Raw genomic sequence first — 22,695 nt, forward strand, 5'->3', positions numbered from 1 at the left:
CCTGCTCTTGGATTAATCATCATAGCTAGTAGAATTCTCTTCACTACTCATTTGTAAAGAGGCAGGGCTTCTGGGGAAAGCTATGAATCAGATTGTTGGAGGCGGAACTTAGGAACTGACTATTTATTGGGAAGCAGAAGGTACTGTTATGCACAGCAGAGTGATAACTTTTCAATCAGAAAAATCCCCCTTTCCTGAAGTTCAGAATCAAGAGGAAGCTAGGATGAGCACGGCTGGAAAAGTAAGCAGAGTGGGTGTGGTTATTGTTATGCTCTAGTAATGTAGGGTTGGCATTTAAAACTTTGAATCTAGTCAAATAATTAAAGCTTTGAGGATATCCCTTGAGGAATGGAATGCCCTTTGAGCAGGCATACAGTACAGGCAAAGTTAAATTAATGAAAACTACACATGGAAGAGTTTTCTGTAACCTACTAGAGAACAATAGAGAATTATGGTTGACAGTATACTGGTGTTATTCACAATTTTCTTTCAGGAAAGATGAGTATTTGCTCTGATGAGCAGAGTATTTCCAGAAGGAGATTTTTATATTTTTTTTATCAATATTCTCAGTAGTATGCACTGTATTCATTTTTCAGTAGGTTTGGGAGTCTAAGAAATGCTAATTCTGAAAGGCAGGTGGACAACAAGTATGCTTTGAAGGTTTCTCAGATGCATTAAAAAAATTAAAACATAAGTTTTAAACTTCCATAAAAATAAGGCTATGTTGTAGATAATTAGGTTTGCTCCTGTTTTTTAAAAATGTCAGAATTAATTTTAACTTTAGAAATCACTGAGTTTTTCTCACTTTCAAGAAGATGAGTACAAGCACTTGCTTTAGATGGGCACACAATTGCAAAATGTTTTTTTTTAATTTAATTTAATTTTATTTGTGAACATACTGTACAGAGGGGTTACAATTACATGGGCAGGATAATGCATACATTTCTTACCAAGCATTGCAGCCTCCTCCTTTGGTTTACCCTTCACATCCCTTCCCAGCCTGCAAAATGTTTTTGATGCTTCTTGTTAGTTTGCTGTGTTCTTAGCATATGCTGTACTTACACTGTCTCAAGTTTTGGGGAAGAACAGAAATGGCATTTGAAGTCTTAGGTTGAGTGATGAGAGAGCGAATACTCTCATGTTAGAATTTGAAACTCCGCCCACCCCCCCCCCCCGAATTAAGTACAACTGGAATAAAAATACCTGCATCTGGGTCAGAAATCCAAGAAGACTAGCTGATCTGGATGATCCATTTTTTTCACTGAGAAGCCAGTGACTCTAGCCATTGAAATGAACGAACCACAGATTTACAGGGGGTCTTAAACATGGCCAGCCAACCAGGGGCTCAGACACCAATGCTGCTCTCTTCAAGAGGCAATCCAGACACTGCCAGCACACATCCAGTAATGGAGACATTCGGTGGCCCCAGACATTACACTGTCATGATCGGATGTATACTACAGCTGGAGTAGTTGCTATATCAGTTCATTTGGAGATAACTGCACAGTGCTGTGGTTTGCAGAAGAGATATGTAGTTCCTAAGTTGTTCTAACTTTTCAGTGTGGCTCAGGAAAGAAGAGGTGCCCTTTCCATAATGGATTGCTTTTTCCCTTCCTTGTATTTTTTTTCATTTTCATTAAAAACTAAAAGATAAATGAATTGGTTTGCTTAAGGTTATCATAACCAAGTGCCATGCACGAAATGACTTAAAGAGTGAGACTTTACTTAGTCTAGAGCCATCGTGTTTGATTCTAGAACCTAAGCAGGGTCATATATGATTATTACTTGAATGGGAGACATTTATCTTCTCTTACGTCTAAAATCTGGAATTCTAAGAACAAGCCACTGACACCATTGGTTTCTTCTGAGATCTTTCTCTTTAGCTTGAATGTCCTTGTTCTCCATTTTCATTACCTTTGTGTGTGTGTGTGTGTGTGTCTGTGTCTGTGTCTTAGTCTCTTTTTCTTATAAAATGACTAGCTCTACAAGTTAAGACTAACTTTAATGATATCACTTTAGCTCAATTGCCTCTTCAAACACCCTACCTCCAAATACTATCATCATATTCTGGGAAATTGAAGGTTAGGACTCAATTTTGAGAATTTTGAATTTTGGAAAAACATAATTCAATTATAATGGTCATTCCAGACAATTTGAATCACCAGTAACTATAAGGGGAAAAATACAGCAGAAGCTTACATCCTCACATTGCATGATTCCAGTTTCGTTCCGTTCCCTCATCATTTTTGTACCCATATTTTATATAGCCATACCAACACAGCACTCGAACGTTTTTATTCTATCTTTCCAACTTTTTAGTAACATTTTCCCAGTTTACTACAACTTATAAATAAATAGTCTTAAGTGCCTGAGATAGGTTTCTAGATTTACTACAATTTATTTCCCCATTCCTTGGTTTTTATTTGCATTTTTCTTTTTATAAAGTCCTATTATGTTCTCTAGCCTATATTAAGATTTTCCAAATGGGATTGCATGAAATTGCAGAGCTTCTGCATGGCAAAGGACATAGCTAGCAATATCAATAGAAAGCCCACGGATTGGGAGATGATCTTCACTAGCCATACAACAGACAAGGGTCTCATATCTAAAATATACCTGGAACTCAAAAAATTAAATCCCCAACAACAAATCTTCAAAGAAACAACTGCCCAATAAATCAGTGGACTAAAGACTTAAAGAGAAACTTCTCTGAAGAGGAAAGAAGGATGGCCAATAGACACATGAAGAAATAAATGCTCAATCTCCCTAGCCATAAAAGAAATGCAAATCAAAACAACATTGAGATACCACCTCACCCCAGTTAGAATGGCTAGAATCAAGAACTCTAATAACAACAGATGCTGGAGGGGATGTGGACAGAAGGGAACCTTACTGCATTGTTGGTGGGAGTATAAACTTGTTCAACCACTTTGGAAAGCAGTATGGAGTTTCCTCAAAAGACTCTACATAGAGCTCCCCTATGGCCCAGCAATCCCACTTTTGGGCATTTACCCAAATGATCACAAACAAGACCATACTAAAGCTACCAGCACAACTGTATTTATTGCAGCATTATTTCCCATAGCTAAGATATGGACCAACCCAGATGCCCCTCAGTAGATGAATGGATCAAGAAAATGTGGTATATATACACAATGGAATTCTCTGCCTCCATCAGAAAGAATGACATTGCCCCATTTGTTAGGAAATGGAAAGACTTGGAAAAAATTATATTAAGTGAAGTAAGCCAGGCTCAAAGAAACATAGGTCCCATGGTTTCCCTTATTTGCAATACCTAGTATATGTCTGAGTCAAGCAGAAAAGGTCAGATAAGTTGATGTTAGGGAAATGAACCCTAAGATATGTATTCAAATGTTTTTTTTCTTTCATGCGATTGTTCCTAACTTATTTATAAGATGATTTCTTTGCTGCTTTGTATGTCCCTCCCCCACAGTATAAGCTCTGCTTTCACTGTATTTGATGTTGGTATAATTTGTGGAGGGGAAGGGCAAAAACAAATCATTTAAATAAGGATACAGGTGGACCCATTGCAACAATGAGATGTACAAGTCGTTATGTCGAAAAACGAACTTTACAACTTTGGCAGGGGGTGGGATGGGGGATAAGGGGGATGGGGGGGAGATGGGAAGGGATGGGAAGGGGAAACAAAGGAGGAGGCAACAATGCTTGATAAGAAATGCACTCATTATCTTGCCCATGTAATTGTAACCCCTCTGTACAGTATTTTTGTAATAAAAAACAATTTTCCAGCAGGGCTTCAGTGGTTCACACCTGTAATCCTAGCTACTCAGCAGGTTACTCAAAGCCAGCCCAGGCAGGAAAGTCTGTGAGACTCTTATCTCCAACTAACCACCAGAAAACCAGAAGTGGTGCTGTGGCTCAAGTGGTAGAAAGCTCGCCTTGAACTGAAGAGCTCAGGGACAGCTCCCAGGCCCAGAGTTCAAACCCCATGACTGACAAAACAACAACAAAAAGATTTCCTGCAGTTAACATTTCCCTAAGGCGTAGTTTTAAGTTTTTTTATTGTTACTCTAAAGGTGATGTGCAGAGGGTTACAGTTACATGTCCAGTAAAGTGTACATTGCTTTGCTTTACATTTCTTTTTCCTCTTCGCTCACACTCTCTCAGTTTTTCCCTCCATCCCACCCACCAGTTGTATAGTTCATTTCCAACATAGTGTCTAATCAGTGGTATTGCTGCATTTGTTCACCCTTTGTCCCTCCGTTTCTGTCCCTCTCCCTTGCCCTCCCCAAAAAACAGACAAACAAACAAGACAAAAAGACAACAAAAACAGCAACAAAGAAAAAAACTCATTTCCATTTCCAGAAATTTATTTTGATAAATATTATTTTGTATGATCAAATGTACATAGTCCTTGTGCCTTTGTGTTCAAAGTTTCCTCCTTTGGTCTCACTGGGTGTGAATGCCTAGAACCCTGTAAAATTTGTCCTGTCCCCGTGTATTTTAGATCTAGCTTCCACAGATGAGAGAAAACAGGCACCATTTGTCACTCTGAGTTTGGCTAAGGCAGATTTTGTAACGGAATTAAGAGAGGAAAATGTGTCTTGATGTACACTGTGGATTACCTTCCAAAGAGGTTAATCTGAGCAACAAAGTCCATTTTCTTTCCTTCAGGCAATATGTATGTTCCCACTAAGTGAAAAGTAATCGGCTTGACAATCTGAGAATTACATTTCATTGTTTTTTCTTAAAAATACTTCTTATGATGGCTTTTTAAATATTCAGCCATTTCAAAGAATAAAATTATGTTTGCTGGAAAAAATACTTCTTATGATTGCATGGAACAATATTTTACAGGCTAGCTTGTTATATTTGCCTTGGAAGTTGTCACCCCTGGGGTATAAGAATATCTGGAAATACAGGGTAATCTTGTCTGAATGCTTTTCTTATGAATGCTTTCTTCAACTAGTTAAGCCTATGTACGTCCAACAAGGCAACTTAGATCACTTTAGCTTTCAATATTTTATCAGAGGCCTACTTGTTTGATCATTTCTCAAAAATAAAATAAAAGAACTAGGGAAGTGGCTCAAATGGTAGAGCACTTGACTAGAAAGTACAAGGCCTGGGTTCTACCCCCAGCATCACAAACAAATAAAAACAGCTAACTGGATGGAACTAGAACAAACCATGTTAAGTGAACTAAGTCAAGCTCAGAGTGACAAATGGTGATGTTTTCTCTCATATGTGGAAACTAGATCTAATATACACCAGATCTAATATACACCATCTAATATATACTAATATACACATGATAAAGTATACAGAACTCTAGACATTCACACACAGTAAGACCAAAGGATACTCTTAGAAGAATTCATCTGATCATATAAAATAATATTTATCAAAATGAAGCCCAGAATGCTTTGTTGCTGTTGTTGTTATCTTTCTGTCTTGTTTATCTATCTTTGGGAGGGTACTGGCAAGCAAATGCAGCAATGGTACGCACTAGATGCTACATTGGAAGTGAATTATACACCTTGTGGGTGGGGATGGGAGAAAGAAACTGGGAGAGAAAGAGGAAAAGAGCAACATTGTCCAGAAAGTGTACTCTCTACCTGACATATGTACCTGTAACCCCTCTGTACATCACCTTTATAAGAGCAATAAAAAACAAAATGAAAACAGCTAACGGACTGAAAGCTAGCCACAGACGATCCCTCAGTGTGAGAATCTTTAACTTGCCTAACTCAGTTGTGCTAAGTGGCAAAAAAGGAGGTACATTGGCAAAGACACAGATTCATCCTTCTCAGGAAATCTAGTCTCAGGCAGTGTAGTTCTTCCACATTTCCTCCATGCTCTAGTTTCTTCATATCGCTACATGGTTATAGGCATCAAAGGAATAGAGTCTTCTGCTCTTGCAAGCACATTAGCAGCATGTTATGTCTGCCAGATTTGTCTTTTGTGAATAATCAATGCCCAGGTAATGGCTCAGTTCATCCCTTGCTTTTGAAATTGTAACAAAAGAAGCTCATTTGCTGGAATATTATGTGAACACGGGGTTTTCTAAAGCAATGGGTGGCAGACAGGAGAGCTCACATTTAATACAGCTTACATGTCATGTGCTATGTGGTCCTAGACTGAGTATTTTGTCCTTCTGGATGGCATTTCCAAACATCAGATGATGTGGAAGACACCAGTATTGGGTGAAAATCATTCCAGAAAATATACAGTATTACATCTATCATCTGTTTACATTGGTCATTTCTAGTATCTATAAAGGCGATGGGGGCCCATTACAACACTTGTCCATTTCTTAGGTTATTAAGTGTAAAGCTGCGGTACTGTGGGAACCAAATACTCCCTTCTCCATTGAGGAAATAGAAGTCTCTCCACCGAAGGCTAAAGAAGTTCGCATTAAGGTAATGAAAGGGCCTTTCATTTGATGAAAAAATGGTGAATAGGCATGCCTAATGACTGCTTTGAAAATCTTCCTGAAGTCCGGGTATACTGAGATTACCTTTCACAGGAAAGAGGAAGTCATTTGTGCCTGAGAAATGGCATGACAACTTCTGGATCATTCCCTTCCCCCTCCCATTCCAGTGGACAGAGTCTGACCATTGGTTTGGGGACCAGTTGCTGAGAGGTCACTGCTGCCAGCCTTCTTTCGATCCTCTCCTTTGGTCACAGTGAGATACAGCTCCTTCCTTACCACCTTGGCCACCATTCCCTCCACCCTTTATTAAGACAGTCTTTGAAGAACCTGACTGCAAAAATCTACACATTGCCTTGGTAACATCTGCATCCAGTTCCTTCAAGTTCCCCACAGAAAGGCCCCAGCAATATTTAAAATATTATAGTTCCTTTGAAAAGAAAGAATTCATCTGGTTATTGATTTTAGGTTTCAGAGTCTTGTCAGAGTCTCATATCAGAAAATGATGGAGAAGAAACAATGATAATCTCTTCAAGACCTAACTCAATGTTCTCTCAATTGGTAAATGACCGGTTTGCTGTTGGGTTCACAAGGGTTTTGTTTGCTTGCTTTTGAGCCCAGATTTTGGCTTCAGGAATCTGTCGCACAGACGACCATGTGATAAAAAAAGCAATGGCGTCGAAATTCCCAGTGATCGTTGGACACGAAGCAACTGGAGTGGTAGAGAGCATTGGAGAAGGTGTTCGGACGGTAAAACCAGGTCTGCACACATGTCAGTATGTAGATGTTCACTATTCCAGAAAAAAAATAATAATAGTACCTGCCAGGAGTCATTTGAGCCTTAACCCAACTCAGAAAGATGCAGTAAGCAATTGTACCAAGTTGTACTTACCATGGCAAAATCTCCATCATTAGCTAGTAACATTTACAGTGCATGTAACCTTTGAATCTTTTCAATGAACTTTCCTGTGTAGTTATGGGTTCAGCTTGTATTCATTTATCTCATTGTTAACACACAGTAGCTTATATCATGATGTTTTTCTTTTAGGTGACAAAGTCATCCCCCTCTTTTTGCCACAGTGTGGAGAGTGTGCTGCCTGCCGTAACCCACAGGGCAATGTTTGCATCAGGAGTGAGTAGGTGTCAGGCATTGTGTCACTCCAATGACAGTTGAGTTTCTTGTGCTTTTTGAATTGAATAATAACTATCGGCCTCTGATGTTTCATATAGTTTAACTGGTCTTGGGGTCCTGGCTGATGGCACTACCAGGTTTACATGCAAGGGTAAAACTGTCTACCACTTCATGAACACCAGTACGTTCACTGAGTACACAGTAGTGGAGGAAATTTGTGTAGCCAAGATTGATGACGCTGCTCCTCCTGAGAAAGTCTGCTTAATCGGGTGTGGATTTTCCACTGGATATGGGGCTGCTATGAAAACTGGCAAGGTAAGAAACAGGGTAGGGTAGACTAACATCTCCCTCCTTCCTTCCCTCCCTCCCTCCTTTTCCTTCTCCTCCTCCTCCTCTAGCTCTCCCTCTCTCTCTCTCCCTCTCTTCCTCCTCCACCTCCTCCTCCTCTTCCTCCTCCTTCTTCTTTTTCTCTTCCTCTTCCTCTTTTTTCTTCTTCCTACCTCCCTGCCTCCCTCCCTCCCTTCCTTCTTTTATCTTCCTTTATCTTTCTTTTTTTCCTTCATTCCTCTCTCCCTTCTTTTCTTTCTTTTTTCTTCCTCTCTCCCTCCCTCCCTTCCTTCTTCTTTATTTCTTCCTTCCTCTTTCCCTTCCTTTCTTCTCTTTCTTTCTTTCTTTCTTCCTTCCTTCCTTCCTTCTTTCTTTCTTTCTTTTCTCCTTCTTCTTCCTTCCTCCCTTTCTCCCTGCCTTCCTCCCTCCCTGCCTCCCTCCCTCCCTTCCTTCCTTCTTTTTCTGCTTCCTTCCTTTTCTCCTTCCTTCCTTCTTTCCTTCCTTCCTTCCTTCCTTCTTTGCTTCCTTCCTTCCTTCCATCCTTCTTTCCCTCTTTTCCTTTCTTATATTCTTTTCTTAGCATCCCAAAGACACTTGCAAATGAACAAACAAAATGTTTTAAAAACATTTACTTCTCAGCTTAATGCCCAATCAACTGGGAAAAAAACAGAAAAATTGAGGATAGAAATTTTATTAAATTTTGGGTATTTACTCTTGATTTCCTCCCATCTCCTTCAGGTTCGATTTCTAAAATTCTAATTCACTTCTAAAATTCATCATTCTTCATAGCATGCAGATATATTAGCCTGCTAGAGCTGCTTTCATAGAATACTATACACTGGGTGACTTTCGCAACTAAAATTTATCTCATGGTTCTGGGGACCAGAATCTAAAATCCAAGTGTTGGCGTGGTTGGTTCTTTCTTGGGGTTTGAGGCCAAGGATCTGCTCTAGGCCATTCCTCTTGGCTTAGAGATGGCCTTCTTCTCCCAGTGTGTCTTTTCGTCATCATCCCTAGATATATGTCTTTATAGCCAACTTCCCTTTTTATTTGGGTGAGGTTAGTTTTGTGTTGCTGTAACAAAACACAAAGCACCTGAGGATTTATAAAGAAGTTTACTCAACTTCCAGTTTAGGGGTTGAAAACCTGATGGCCCTATCTTTCCAGCCTCTGATGAGAGCATCCTTGAATGTGCCACCCCATCGCATGACTATGAGCAGGCAAGCAGCAGTCTGTAAAAGCCAACAGTGCAGAAGTACAGGGGCGGCCTCATCTCCATCTTTCTTGGCAGATTTAACTGAGATTCTCAGAGCAAGGATTAATCCTAAATCCTTCTAGGTGATTACCCCAGTGACCCATTTCCTACTAGACGTCAACTCTTGAAGTTCCAAGCCTCCAGTCCATGAATTCCCAGGGGACAGAGCAAACATATCCAAACAAGTCCAAGCCATAGAAGGGTCTACCTGAATGACATCACTGTAGCTTGACTGCTTGTGCAAAGACCGTCTCTCCAAATGAGGTTCTGGAGATGAGGATTTCAGCATATGAGTGGGAGAAGATCATACACTCCCTAACAGCTGGCATATAACTTATGAAAGTATTCATAAGTTTTCAAAACTCATGAATGAGTTTTTATTTGTACCTAGTTATCCTTATTAAGTCAAAGAAGTTAAGTAGAATTATGTACAATTCAGAAACAGGAAAAACCATTCTAACAAGCTAGTCAAGAATCACCACATAGCGGTGATCTCATCCAACTCGAAAGCCTTAAAACCTCGGAAGCAAAATCAACATGAGTTGATTCCAAACTGTATTTGGAGGACTCACTCTGAGTCCTGAATTTCTTTTATGTAACTCCGATATGCTTGATGCCTCCATTTAGATGAGCCACAGATATCTCGCATTTATGTACAAAGCTAAATTATGAATTTTGTCTTCCTCTTGCTCCTCAAATATGTTTGCTCCTACTTCTTTGCTAGCCATCCCCTTACAGCCAATCCAAACAGCATGTTCTGTTCACTGTATCTATATGATATGATTTAAATCTCACCGTTTTCTGCAACTCATCACCAACATTAGAGCTTCACTAGCTTGATGTGCTGGACTTCATACTGTTTCCCCCATTGCTCTTCTTGACTGTCCTCAATAATTCTTCACTTACAAGGCAGAGTAATGGTCATAAAATACTCTGATGGTCTAGCACAGTCGCTCAGCATATGTCTGAGTAACATCACTCTCTGTCTTTAAACAGAGAAGTGCCTAAGCAGAGAAGTTCTCATTTTTCTTGGCCTATTTCAACTAAGTAGCAGTCCATCTCAATTATTTAAGAAAACTATGATCGCTTCTTCAATAAAATGTATACTAAGTCTTAACTCATTATATTTTAATCTTCTCCATTAGAATAAAAGTTTGAGAGACATGGACCAAGTTTTTACTTACTGCATTTTTTAAGCAAATAGCCTGGCAATAGTAATCACTTAAATATTAGTAGGAACTGGATACTGATGGCTTATATCTATAATCCTAGCTACTCTGGTGGCTGAGATCTGAGAATTGCAGTTTGAAGCCAGCAAAAGCAAACAAATCGGAGAGAGTCTTATCTTCAGTTAACCAGCAAAAAACTGAAAGGAATGGCTCAGATGGTAGAAATCCAGCCATAAATGAAGAACCTGAGCAAGAGTATGAGGCCCTGAATTCAAGCCCCAGTAACAGCACAAAAAATTGCAAACATTAACAGGAAAGAGATGAGTGAATAAAAGAGGAGACTATACAAAATGTGCAGAAAAATGAAAATGATTAAGCAACTTAAAAGAAACACACACACACATACATATGGACGTTGAGAATGGAATATTTGTTCTAGCGATAGTTCAAATAGGCTTGAGTTCTATGAATATAGAGCATTAGCATTCGTGCCCATACAATAGCTCATGTTAATGATCATTTGTGTTTAGCCAAACCTTGGGAATGTTCATTTCCATGGGTCTCCTAGAAATCATACACCAAGAATTCTCTGCCAATATAGATATAAAAGAAAGGACACTGAATATAGCTTTACATTATTCTTTGTAATAATTTTTTTACTGTACTTGGTGTACTGGTACCATATTAGCACTTGCTAAATATATTATTTATCGAGACACTTGATACTTTGAAATAAAATAATTTTTCCTGGTAGCTGTATCTTAAGACAAATCACTTAAAGAAACATGCAGGCTTGTGTTTGCCTGTGTGAAAATTGGCCAAACTGTCAATGTTGGGGTATACCAGAAGTCCTTCCCCGGCTTCTAAGCTATGATCAAGAAATCAGAGAAGTTGTTAGGCTCATGGTCATGATTTATTAGGGTGAAAGAATCAGCAAAAGAAATAGAACTGCAGCATTTGGAGCAGAGGGGATCTGGTGTTCTCTCCAAGCGTAGCACTTACTTCTTTCAACAGTGATGGGAGAGAATTCCTGTGAAGCGTGGCCAGGGAGGCAAGTACACCAGGCCCTGAGTTTTCCTAGGAGCCAGACATGAAAGCATCAACAACTACATTAACCTCACCTGCTCAGCCCATTCCCAGAGACTAACTTAATGGCCCAAAGCCCCAGATGCACAAAAATAGACACCATCAACCTTATTGTTACGATAAGCTAAGACTCTAAGGTTTGTACCTAAATCTAGAACCTGAAATTCAACTATCAACAAGATTTCCTCTGAAGTCTCAACAATTCAAGTGGCAGAACAGACAGTGAGAAAAGGCAAGGAATTTCCAGTTGGGTCTGAAATGAGTGAATGGATGAATCAACAATGACTGAATCTGGATGATCCTTGAGAGAATAGCTACTTTGACTCAAAAGCTCCAACCTCAAGACTGAATGAAGAATTCGGATGCCATAGCCCATCACTAAAATTAAATGACAATGAGACAGACAGACAGACCGTAGGGGGCGCCCAAACCTGCAGCTTACAGGTACAGGTGCTTCGAAACACATGCTGCCATATGCACCCAGACTAGTTCTTGGATGCAGTTATTGCAAGGGAGGCAGAGCCAGAAAGCCAAGAGATCTGCAAAAAGCCCCAGTTTGTCCTTAGACCTTTGTATTTAACGGAGGGGGGGGGGGAGGGGGGGGAAGGGGGGGAGGAAAGAAACAACCACAACAAAGCTTATTGCCCATGGGTTTACCCATATTAGGTTCTCTGCTTGATGTAAAACTAGGGTAGAGTTCTTCGGGCAGGAAAATGACCTCGTGAATGCAGCATAGTACTGTGCAAAACTCCCCGAAGTGATTTAACTGCATTCCCTTCCCAGAGCTATACAGGAATCATCTAATTGCTCCAGGAGATGGGATTCTGTTGGGGAAAAAAAAGAAATCTATTTCTTTACAAATGACTCAGAATCATGATTAGTCAGAAAATGTTATTCAGAACAAACATAAAAGAGATCTTGGATGGCTTTGTGGAGGAGAGTCAATGGAGGTCTTCTTGTTGTCGAATCCTGCCGGGAGGGTGAGGGTCTGAATGCTAGCCAAGTAGACTAAAATAACCTCCTGGGCAAAGTGTAGCCATTCAGGATGGGTTTTCATTTATCTGGCAAATTCTGTTTTTGTTTTGTTACATAATCCCTTTCTCAAACATTCTACCTCTTCTAATCCTCTGTGTGGCTTTCTCACGGGAGTCATCCAGTCCTAGCAGACATACTAAAGATGTTTTACCCACTGGTAACGTGTAGGGCAACTTTTCTCTCCACAGGTCACCCCTGGGTCTACGTGTGCTGTCTTCGGCCTGGGAGGGGTTGGCCTGTCCGTCATCATGGGCTGCAAGTCAGCCGGTGCCTCCAGAATCATTGGCATTGACCTCAACAAAGACAAGTTTGAAAAGGCCTTGATAGTAGGAGCTACTGAGTGCATCAGTCCCAAGGACTCTGCCAAGCCCATCAGCGAGGTGCTGGCGGAGATGACGGGCAACTCTGTGGACTACACTTTTGAGGTCGTTGGACGTCATGAGACTATGGTAAGAGCTAAGATTCCAAAGCCACAAAGTGTCCAAGCTGTTCGATATTCACAAGGCAAAGTTCATTTTCTGTTATCAGCTATTAAAAAAGGCTCTCATTCAAGCACACAAACAATGGCTGATAATCAGATATTTTGCCTTAAAAATCACATGATAATCACCTAGTATTTTTTTTTTTTTGGCTGAACTAGTCACACTCTTAAGAGCAGTTCTACCTGACCAGATTTAAGCATCCTGCCATACCCCTGTCCTGCGACTAGAGGACAAGGAGACGAACCTTCTAGATAAAATTGTAGGCACTATCTTTCTTGCATAAGTGGAATTCTTCAAAAGGTGATTGCGTCTCTTGAATTTTATTTTGCAATCCAAGCACCACAAACACCACAAACAAACATCAGAAGGTGACTCCCAAGGGGAGATGGGGAGATACAGGGAATAGGAGATCTATTCTGCTTTTTAAAATGGTTTACATTTACGTAGTTGAATGAAGTTATTTTAATTCAGTATGTCAATTATTGGCACAGTACATCTTGATCAGTATTACCCGTTCTATCATTCTTCCTCCCCACATCTACATTAATCCTTTCTGTCCTTCAAGTTATATGGCTCCATTTTCACAAATGGGCCTTCAGTACTCTTCTGCTACCGACTTTAGGGCAGGGCAGCTGGCAATGCCAGACCCTTGTGTAGATCTGTGAAACTCAAGAACTCAGGAAATCAGAAAGCCCTGGCCTAGAATGGGTCAGGAGATTTAGAAAATGGGACAAAGTCAGTTCTACTCACGATCAAGCAGTAATTTTCTTTAAAAGTTTTGTTTTTATTTTGTTCGTTTGGTTGGTTGTTTTTGTAGCTTAGGAGCAAGGTACCTTTTACATACCATTGTTACATATCCCTTTCCTAACATCACTTAAAATTCACTTTGCAGTAACAAATGATACTCTAGGTCATATATTCATAGGGCAGTGTCCAATGTTACCTAAGTTATTAGGGCCTACTGATTTTTAGATGATACTCTAGGGAACATTGGCATCTGAAAAGCAGCAATAACTGCAGTTACAATCTAACAAGTATTTGAAAAATATCATTAATAGATAGCCAAACGGCTGAATGAGTTCAAAGGGGGGAATTAGCCTCGAAGATATTACCAAGAAGACTTCCTGGCCTCTTATTTAATATTTAATTTAACTAGAAATAAATATTTAATCTTCATACTAAATGTAAGAAAGCCATATTAATTTAGTACTTCAATTTCATTTACGTCTTCGGGCTTATCTGAAATGATGACATTGCTATAAAAACACTCCAAGGATTTCCTCTGATTTTAGTTCATGGTACACTGGAAATCTGATCGCCCTATAAGTCATTTTGTGTCTTAAAGGGCAGACAGTGTGTAGTAGTTTAAGAACCAAAGCTGTATTGTGAATCAATTAAACAAAAGATTTGTAAGTCTAATTTGACTTCCTGACTTGGAAACTGAGCTAACTACTAGAACTGAGATGATTGTTCTCAGGGCATTTCTGAGCCTTTGTTTCTTATCATAAGACACAATAGGAAAAAGTCCTTATTTTCTTTCTTTTTTTTTTTTTATTGTTATCATACAGGTGGTATACAGAGGGGTTACAGTTACATAAGTTAGCTAAAGAGTACATTTCTCTTTGGACAATGTTACCCCTCCCCTCCCTCTCTCCCAGTTTTTCCCTCCCGTCCCCACCCACACGTTGGACTCCCAAAGACATATAAACAAACAGAACAAAAAGAAAAGAAAACAAAAACAGGTTTTTTCTTTTAAAAAACCCTTTTGTTTCCATTTCCTGGAGCTTGTTTCAATAAATACCGTTTCATATGATCAGATGCACATAGGCGTTGCGCCTTTGTGTTCCTCTCCTAAGAGTCCATCTTCTTGTTTTAAACACAGATTGATGCCCTGGCCTCCTGCCATATGAACTATGGGACCAGCGTGGTGGTAGGCGCGCCTCCCACAGCCAAGCTGCTCAGCTATGACCCGATGCTGCTTTTCACGGGACGCACGTGGAAGGGGTGTGTCTTTGGAGGTGAGAGCCACCAAGATCTCTGGGCAGTAGGTGGTGGCTTTACCTTCTGCCTGGCAAGGGACAGAAGCCTCTGGCTCATCACATCTTCCTTAAAGATCTTTCTTCCAAGGATGAGTATAAAGTGAGCTAAAGTACTCTAAACAAGAGTACCCCCAAAGACAATTGTCCAGTTCTCTCCTTGATTCAGTGCCAGTATTAGTGCACACAATTTCCTATTACTGTCTGCGACTAAAGTTCAGGCCTGAATGAAAAGACACCAGCAGTATGTGTCTTGGGTGTAAATTACGTGGCAGGAAAATTGTAATGGATTGTAGTATTCTTCGTACACCACCATGGGTAGGAAATATCAAATTTATTAAATACATAGAAGCACCAGCCAAAATCTGGATCCAAAGCCAAAATAAATAAGCAAAAAGGATGATCAGATTTTGTAGACATTTGCTGTTTACATAGAGAAAGTAATATACAAGGGGCCATGGGGAATCTTTCTATTCTCCTTCCCCATGGGGGTCTCATTTTCTAGTGCCCTCATATCAAAGGCCACTTCACCCTCTGAAGGCACAAAAGAGGTGAGTGAAAACCATTCAAGTACTTGTTGAGACAAAGAGATCTTATTCTTGCTTTAGAGAGGTATATAATTTGGTGGAAAATGCAAATATTCATGGTAAGCAAATGATATAAAAATAAATGTGGCTTTTGCTTTCCAAAACAAATTATGAGAGGACTTATTTAGCATATGCAAAACTGCTAACAGTCTTACGTAAATGTGTTGGCCTCTTTTATTTCTCTGTGACTATCTGCTCACGAATAATAAAACTTGGAACTGTTAAGTCCCTGCCCCACTAGTTGAGTTGACAAACTGGAGCTGGTGTTTAAAGCTGGCTAGAGTTTGCTCTCTTTCTTGTTCTCCCCTTGAGACACACAATCAGAGACCAGCTGGTTTGAGACACACACACTTAGATACCAGCTGGTTTGAAACACACAATCAGAGAGCAGCTGGTTTGGATGAGACTCCTCAGAAACACTCCTTGGGGGAAAGAAGACTGCAAGTGAGAAACACAACAGAATCCTGAGTTGAACTTCTGCCTTTTTGACTATTTGTGTGAGGTGGGGAGATTATGGATAATTCAGGGATAGTAGACATAAAAACTAGTTAATTCATCAAATCTCAAGCATGTAGTAAGTGCAAGACACGTTTCCAGATGGTGGAAATACTGCACACGCAAAAACACAAAGCCTCCACGGCTAGTGAGTGACAACTCTTCTCATTGTGATGCAGAGAGGCTGACAATAAGTAAGCAAATGCACAATGCATCTTACCGTGATAAGCACAAAGGAGAAAAATAGGGGATGGGCGTCAGGTGGTACCAGAGGATGGGAAGATGGGAATGCTCTGTTATAAAACTCGGAGATGTCGGGGCTGGGAAGGTAGCTCAGCGGTAGAGTGCATGCCTTGCAAGCATGAGGCCCTGGGTTCAATTCCTCAGCACCACATAAACAGAAAAAGACAGAAGTAGCGCTGTGGCTCCAGTGGTAGAGGGCTTTCCTTGAGCTGAAGAGCTGAGGGACAGCGCCCAGGCCCAGAGTTCAGGCTCCATGTCCGGCAAAAAAATAAAAAATAAAAAATTCAGAGATGTCTCTCAGTAAGATAAGCAAAAACCTAATGGAAATGAGCTTGGAAGACTATTCTAGGAGAGGGCATAGTAAGTAGATAAAGTGGCAGGAAGAGTGAAGTTAGCATGACCAGTGCAGAAGAGGGCAGGGGAGTGGAGTTATTCCTGTCCTTTCTCCCTGCTTTTCAGGGAAGTAAGGCCAGTTCTGACTTCCAGTTTACTGTTTTGCTTCTGCCTGCTCTGAGGGGGAAGGCCCATAAGAGGCAAAGGAATGAGTAGAGAGAACACTTCACATGGTATTTTAATGCAGGGAAGAGATGATGGTGGCTTGGGAAAGTGATGATTCTGGCAAGAAGTATTCAGATCCTAGACATATTTTTCAGAGAGCACCTATAGGATTATATATATATATATATATATATATATATTTTCATTGAGGGAAAAAAAGAACAGAATTCAAGATCTGGGGCTTGAGCAACAGGCAATGATGAACTCATTGTCACGTATTGAGATGAAAGACTGCAGAAGAAGCCAGTTGAGGACTAGTGGGAAGGGAATAAAGATCAGGACTAAGTAGGGCTGAGCAAAGTGTAAATGCCTATCAGACCTCTGAACACAGTTTAGAGATGAGTCTGTAGAGGTAGAGATCTAGATTGGAGATAAAACTCTTAAATGTTTTGAGCTCAGCACCATTGTCTCACACCTATGATCCTAACAACCCAGGACGCTGAGATCTGAGGATTCAAGTTCAAAGCCAGCATAAGCAGGAAAATCTGTGAGACTCTTATTCCTAATTAACCACCAAAAGTTGGGAGCAGAGGAGTGACCCAGTGATACAACACCACCGGTGCATGTGTGCACACTCACTCATAATTGTTTTTTGTTTGTTTGTTTGTTTGTTTGTTTTTTCAGTGTGGGGCTTGAACTCAGGGCTTGGGTGCTGTCCTTCAGCTCTTCAGCGCTGAAGAGTAGGCGAGCGCTCTACTGCTTGAGCCACAGCGCCACTTCAGTTTTCTAGTGCTTTATTGGAGATAAGAGTCTCACTGACTTTCCTGCCCGGGCTGGCTTTGAACCGTGATCCTCAGACCTCAGCCTCTTGAGTAGCTAGGATTACAGGCATGAGCCACCAGTGCCGGGCTTCGTAATTGTTTTAAATATAGCTTATTAAAGTCCATGAGATTAGAGGGAATTACTTTTAGGGTAGATATAAAGAGGAGTACAGGTATGAGGACCAAGCCCTAGAGCATATTAGAAGTCTGGAGGCCATAAAGAATTTACAAAAACCTCCATATTCTACTTGAGGTAATTGGACAATGATGATGATGATGATGATGTGTTGGCTGACAGCAAGTGTATGTCACTTCAGCACTCATAGTTGACCAATGGGTCAAAATGAAGGTCAAAGATGGCCTTGATAGAAGCTGTTCCATCAATGTGCTTGAAGCAAGGGCCTAATTGGTGAAAGAACTGTAACCAATGAATTGGCGAAATCTTGAGGGGAAAAAACAACAACCGCAATGCATTGGAGTCGATTCTTTCCATGGTTTACACCTGGCATGGAAATGTGTGACTGCTGGATTTGCCACCTTTGTTTCTTAGATCAGAGAAATAATGCTCATTTGTATGTCATGGGGAATGATCCCATGCAGGAAAGAATAATAATGCAAAACCGAAAAGCCACAGTGTACCGCAACAAAATAGACTAATTTATGAAGTATAAAGAAAACTGTGTTTTTGTTTACAGGTTGGAAAAGCAGAGATGATGTACCTAAATTAGTGACTGATTTTCTAGCAAAGAAATTTGACCTGGACCAGTTGATAACCCATGTTCTACCTTTTAAAAAAATCAATGAAGGGTTTGAACTACTCTACTCTGGGCAAAGGTAACTATTATTTTATGGTGTTTGTGTCTCCGCAAGCTATTTGTCTATGTTACTTTTTAAACCTATCAGTTTGTTTCATGTTTTATTTCGATTATATAAACAAGCCATGTTGATAATAGTTGCCTACTTCTGTCAACTCGCAGAAGGTCACTGTCCTGTATTCATTTTTTGAAGTCCTCTAAAATTTGAAAACTTTCCAGTTTTCAAATATGCTTCCTTCTGAACCTTGAAGATTAAATATTATTCTTACCAGATGATGAATCTAAGGTTATGAGGAAAATAAACAGTATGTCTACATGATCATGCTGGTGCTGGGTGAAACTGTATTATAAAGCCTATGTTCTCTGTAGCACCTGTCCAACTTCTCTAATAGGTTAGGTAAGCCCCAGGGATCATGAGTGTTCATGTTCTAGACTTTGACAATTGGGCAAAGGTAATGTTGCAATAGAGAGAATTCAAGCAAATGTCAGATGCAGCTGTCTTTGCTATAGATATCTATAACAATAACTAAAGAGCCTGCCTAGGAGACAATAGTTGATTTCATTCATTGTGCCCATAAATATTTATTGAGCATTCACAAAATATTTGGATTCCATTAGTAAAAGGAACTACGCTGCAGCCTGAGATCAAAGTTTTCACTCACTCTTCAAGTTTGGGACTATCTCCACATCTGGTCGCACCTACAGGGTCACTGTATTGTGAACGTATCATTACTAGTTCACCAAGTAAATAACAGATTTCTCAGAAAAACTGTCAGAAAAACCAAATACTGCTTTATTCAGAAGAGCACAAGTAATCATTTAATATGAGTGCTAAGTATAAGCAGTAGTTGTTTCCCAAAGAAACAAATTCTCCCTTCAGAAATTTTGTTTTAAATACCACCCTAATGCAATAACCTCCAAACTGCTGTGTATAAGCCAAAGCCCTTTCCCTCTCATTTTCTTTCATAGTTCTGGAGACCGGAGTCTCACTTATTATCACCAACTTTTCCCAAATAGTTCTTTCACCAGCCTGTCTGATCTCATACATAATGTCACTCACTCTACTTCTACCAACCAGAAACCACAGAACTATGACTAACTTCTGTCCTCTGTTGCTTTCCTTGGACAAAGCAGTGCTCATCTCTGCAGGTGCAATCTCGACATTCCTCCTCCATCCCCCCTTCCGCTTTCCTAGACAGCATCATTGCCTTCGTTCAGAGTGATCGAGGCTCAGTCTGCACGTATTGACTGACGCTGGAACTTGATAACAGGCCTCCTGCTTCTGATTTTTCCCATACAAACCTTCACCATGCTTCCTCAACTCAGTTACCCTCAAATCGTCAGTGCCTTTGCTTTACAAGCCATCATTTATTAATATGATCTAGTTATTCAATAACTAAGAATTTTGCACAGACTTTACGCCAGCCTCTAGGCTAAGTTGTTTGGGCATCAAAAAGACTAAGCACCCCGAATCATCCTTCCAGTTCTCAGCTCCTTAGCCTCATTTGAGTTTTGCTCCAGCTGGAAGAACCTTTTTCTTTTGTCAGTCAATTACAGGTATAGTGATGGTTCCAAACTCAGCTCCAATGCTCTTATCAGAGATATACAGGAGGAAATTAATTAGTCGGGGTTCATCTCAGACCCTAATGGTTTTTCAGTAACAATTTGCTTAGTTTTTATGACAGACAGGAAGGATTATTGTTGGAAAAAAATCCAGAAACAAATCACTAATATCACTCTTCTGACATTTCAGCATTCGAACTATCCTCATATTTTGAGAGTGACAGGAATTCTGTGCTGGGTGCTGGTGACCTGGAACTTTCCTCATTCCACTTCCCTCCCTTGAAGCATGGATCTATTTCACAGAAACAAGCAGAAATAGATTTGGGAACATCCCAATCCTTTATATGGGCTTATGGAATCTCAATAAAAATGTAGCCTTATGAGCATCAGTGAATTGGCGGGGGGCTTCATAATAAAACTAATTTTAGTTCACGTGTTCAAAGGCTGTACTTATATGTGTGAAAAATGCACAATTGGATTTCTATGTTGGAATGAAGATAGTTTTCTAGGAGTTTAAACCAGTTGCTATGATTTAAAAGAGACACAGCAGATAAGAATGTGGTAAAAGTATTTCCTGAACAAATATTCATTGCACACTGTACACAATGTAAAAGCATTGCTATTTTCACATAAATAGTTCTTAAAATATTTGTTATAAATTAACTTAAATAACATTATGAGCCAGGTGCCGTGGGATCACAACTGTAATCCTAGCTACTCAAGAGGCTGAGATTTGAGGGTTGCGGTTCAAAGCCAGCCCAGACAGGAAAGTCCATGAGACTCTTATCTCCAACTAACCACCAGAAAACTGGAAGTGGTGCTGTGGCTCAAGTGGTAGAGCACTTGCCTTGAGATGAAGAGCTGAGGAACAGCACCCAGGCCCAGAGTTCAAGCCCTACAACTGACAAAAAAAAAAAGATTATGAAATAAACTTGTTACTTTGGGCATATTATTTGGTTGGATTAAGAAGAAAATTGGGAAATTTAAGGGAAGGATGCATTTTTCAACGATTAACTTAAAGAGCTACCAATTGACACAATTGGAGAAGTATATTGTCGAGGCACAATTGGGCTATTTGTCAGTTTCTATTAATACTTTATAGAATATTACCTTTATAATACTCAAAAATACAGCTACAAACACATTATACCACTTATCATAGTGTTCAGTTTAATAAGGTCTCTAAGTTTAATACAGGTCTCTGTCTATTAATATTTATTTAATAATGATTCCATTTAACAAAAAAGAGTTGTTGTTTTAGTTTGATATTAGCATGTGTGTATGTGAGTGTGTGTGCACATAGAATATGTGTTAAAAATTCTTAATAAAATTGCCGAGTGCCAATGGTTCATGCCTGTAATCCCAGCTACTTAGGAGGCTGAGATCTGACCATCACAGTTCAAGCCAACCAAGGTAAGAAAGTCCCTGAGTTCCTTTGTTGTTGTTGTTGTAATCTTATTTTTTTTATTGTGAAAATACTGTACAGAGGGGCTACAATTACATGAATAAGGTAATTAGTACATTTCTTATCAAGCATTGTTGCCTCCTCCTTTGTTTCCCCTTTGTTTCCTCCTTTGTTTCCCCTTCCTATCCTTTCCCTTTCACAACGACAAAGTTGTGAAGTTTGTTTTTCGGCATAACGTCTTGTATATCTCATTGTTGCAATGGGTCCACCTGTATCTTTATTTAAACATTTTGTTTTTTCCCTTCCCCTCCACAAATTATACCAACATCAAATACAGTGAAAACAGGGGTTATACCATGGGGGAGGGACATACAAAGCAACAAAGAAATCATCTTATAAATATGTTAGAAACAATACAAGAAAGAAAAAAACATTTGAGTCCTTATTTTGGGGTTCATTTCACCTAACATCAACTTATCTGACCGTTTCTGACTCAGACATATACTAGTTATTGCAAATAAGGGAAACCATGGGACCTATGTTTCTTTGGGCCTGGCTTACTTCACTTAGTATAAATTTTTCCAAGTCTTTCCATTTCCTAACAAATGGGGCAATGTCATTCTTTCTGATGGAGGCATAGAATTCCATTGTGTATATATACCACATTTTCTTGATCCATTCATCTACTGAGGGGCATCTGGGTTGGTTCCATATCTTAGCTATGGTAAATAATGCTGCAATAAACATAGTTGTGCTGGTAGCTTTAGTATGGTCTTGTTTGTGATCATTTGGGTAAATGCCCAAAAGTGGGATTGCTGGGCCATAGGGGAGCTCTATGTGGAGTCTTTTGAGGAAACTCCATACTGCTTTCCAAAGTGGTTGAACAAGTTTATACTCCCACCAACAATGCAGTAGGGTTCCCTTCTGTCCACATCCCCTCCAGCATCTGTTGTTATTAGAGTTCTTGATTCTAGCCATTCTAACTGGGGTGAGGTGGTATCTCAATGTTTTTTTGATTTGCATTTCTTTTATGGCTAGAGAGGTTGAGCATTTCTTCGTGTGTCTATTGGCCATCCTTCTTTCCTTTTCAGAGAAGTTTCTCTTTAAGTCTTTAGCCCACTGATTTATTGGGCATTTGTTTCTTTGAGGATTTGTTGTTATGGGATTTAATTTTTTTAGTTCCAGGTATATTTTAGATATGAGACCCTTGGCTAGTGAAGATCATCTCCCAATCTGTGGGCTTTCTATTGATCTTGCTAGCTATGTCTTTTGCCATGCAGAAGTTCTGCAATTTTATGTAATCCCATTTGTCCAACCTTTCTTTGATTTGTTGT

At 39.8% G+C, this 22,695-nt stretch overlaps 1 protein-coding gene across 1 annotated transcript; it reads left to right on the top strand.

The window, feature by feature from the left end:
• Window positions 1-202: 202 nt before the first annotated feature.
• On the top strand, window positions 203-20,216 carry LOC122127180 (all-trans-retinol dehydrogenase [NAD(+)] ADH7). Its single transcript, XM_042701787.1, has 9 exons — window positions 203-241; window positions 6,300-6,401; window positions 7,034-7,172; window positions 7,461-7,548; window positions 7,643-7,859; window positions 12,605-12,865; window positions 14,781-14,916; window positions 18,274-18,412; window positions 20,147-20,216. The coding sequence occupies exons 1-9, from the start codon at window positions 224-226 to the stop codon at window positions 20,169-20,171; spliced, it is 1,125 nt and encodes a 374-aa protein (XP_042557721.1). The 5' UTR covers window positions 203-223; the 3' UTR covers window positions 20,172-20,216.
• The last annotated feature ends 2,479 nt before the right edge of the window (window positions 20,217-22,695 follow it).

This window comes from Dipodomys spectabilis, unplaced genomic scaffold (genome assembly GCF_019054845.1).
Source record: "Dipodomys spectabilis isolate Male_0828 unplaced genomic scaffold, ASM1905484v1 ptg000297l, whole genome shotgun sequence".
NCBI lineage: Eukaryota > Metazoa > Chordata > Mammalia > Rodentia > Heteromyidae > Dipodomys > Dipodomys spectabilis.

Coding starts and splice junctions, on each gene's coding strand:
- LOC122127180 (XM_042701787.1), top strand. Junction 7,549..7,642: donor AATGTTTGCATCAGGAGTGA/GTAGGTGTCAGG, acceptor TGTTTCATATAG/TTTAACTGGTCTTGGGGTCC. Junction 7,860..12,604: donor CTGCTATGAAAACTGGCAAG/GTAAGAAACAGG, acceptor TTCTCTCCACAG/GTCACCCCTGGGTCTACGTG.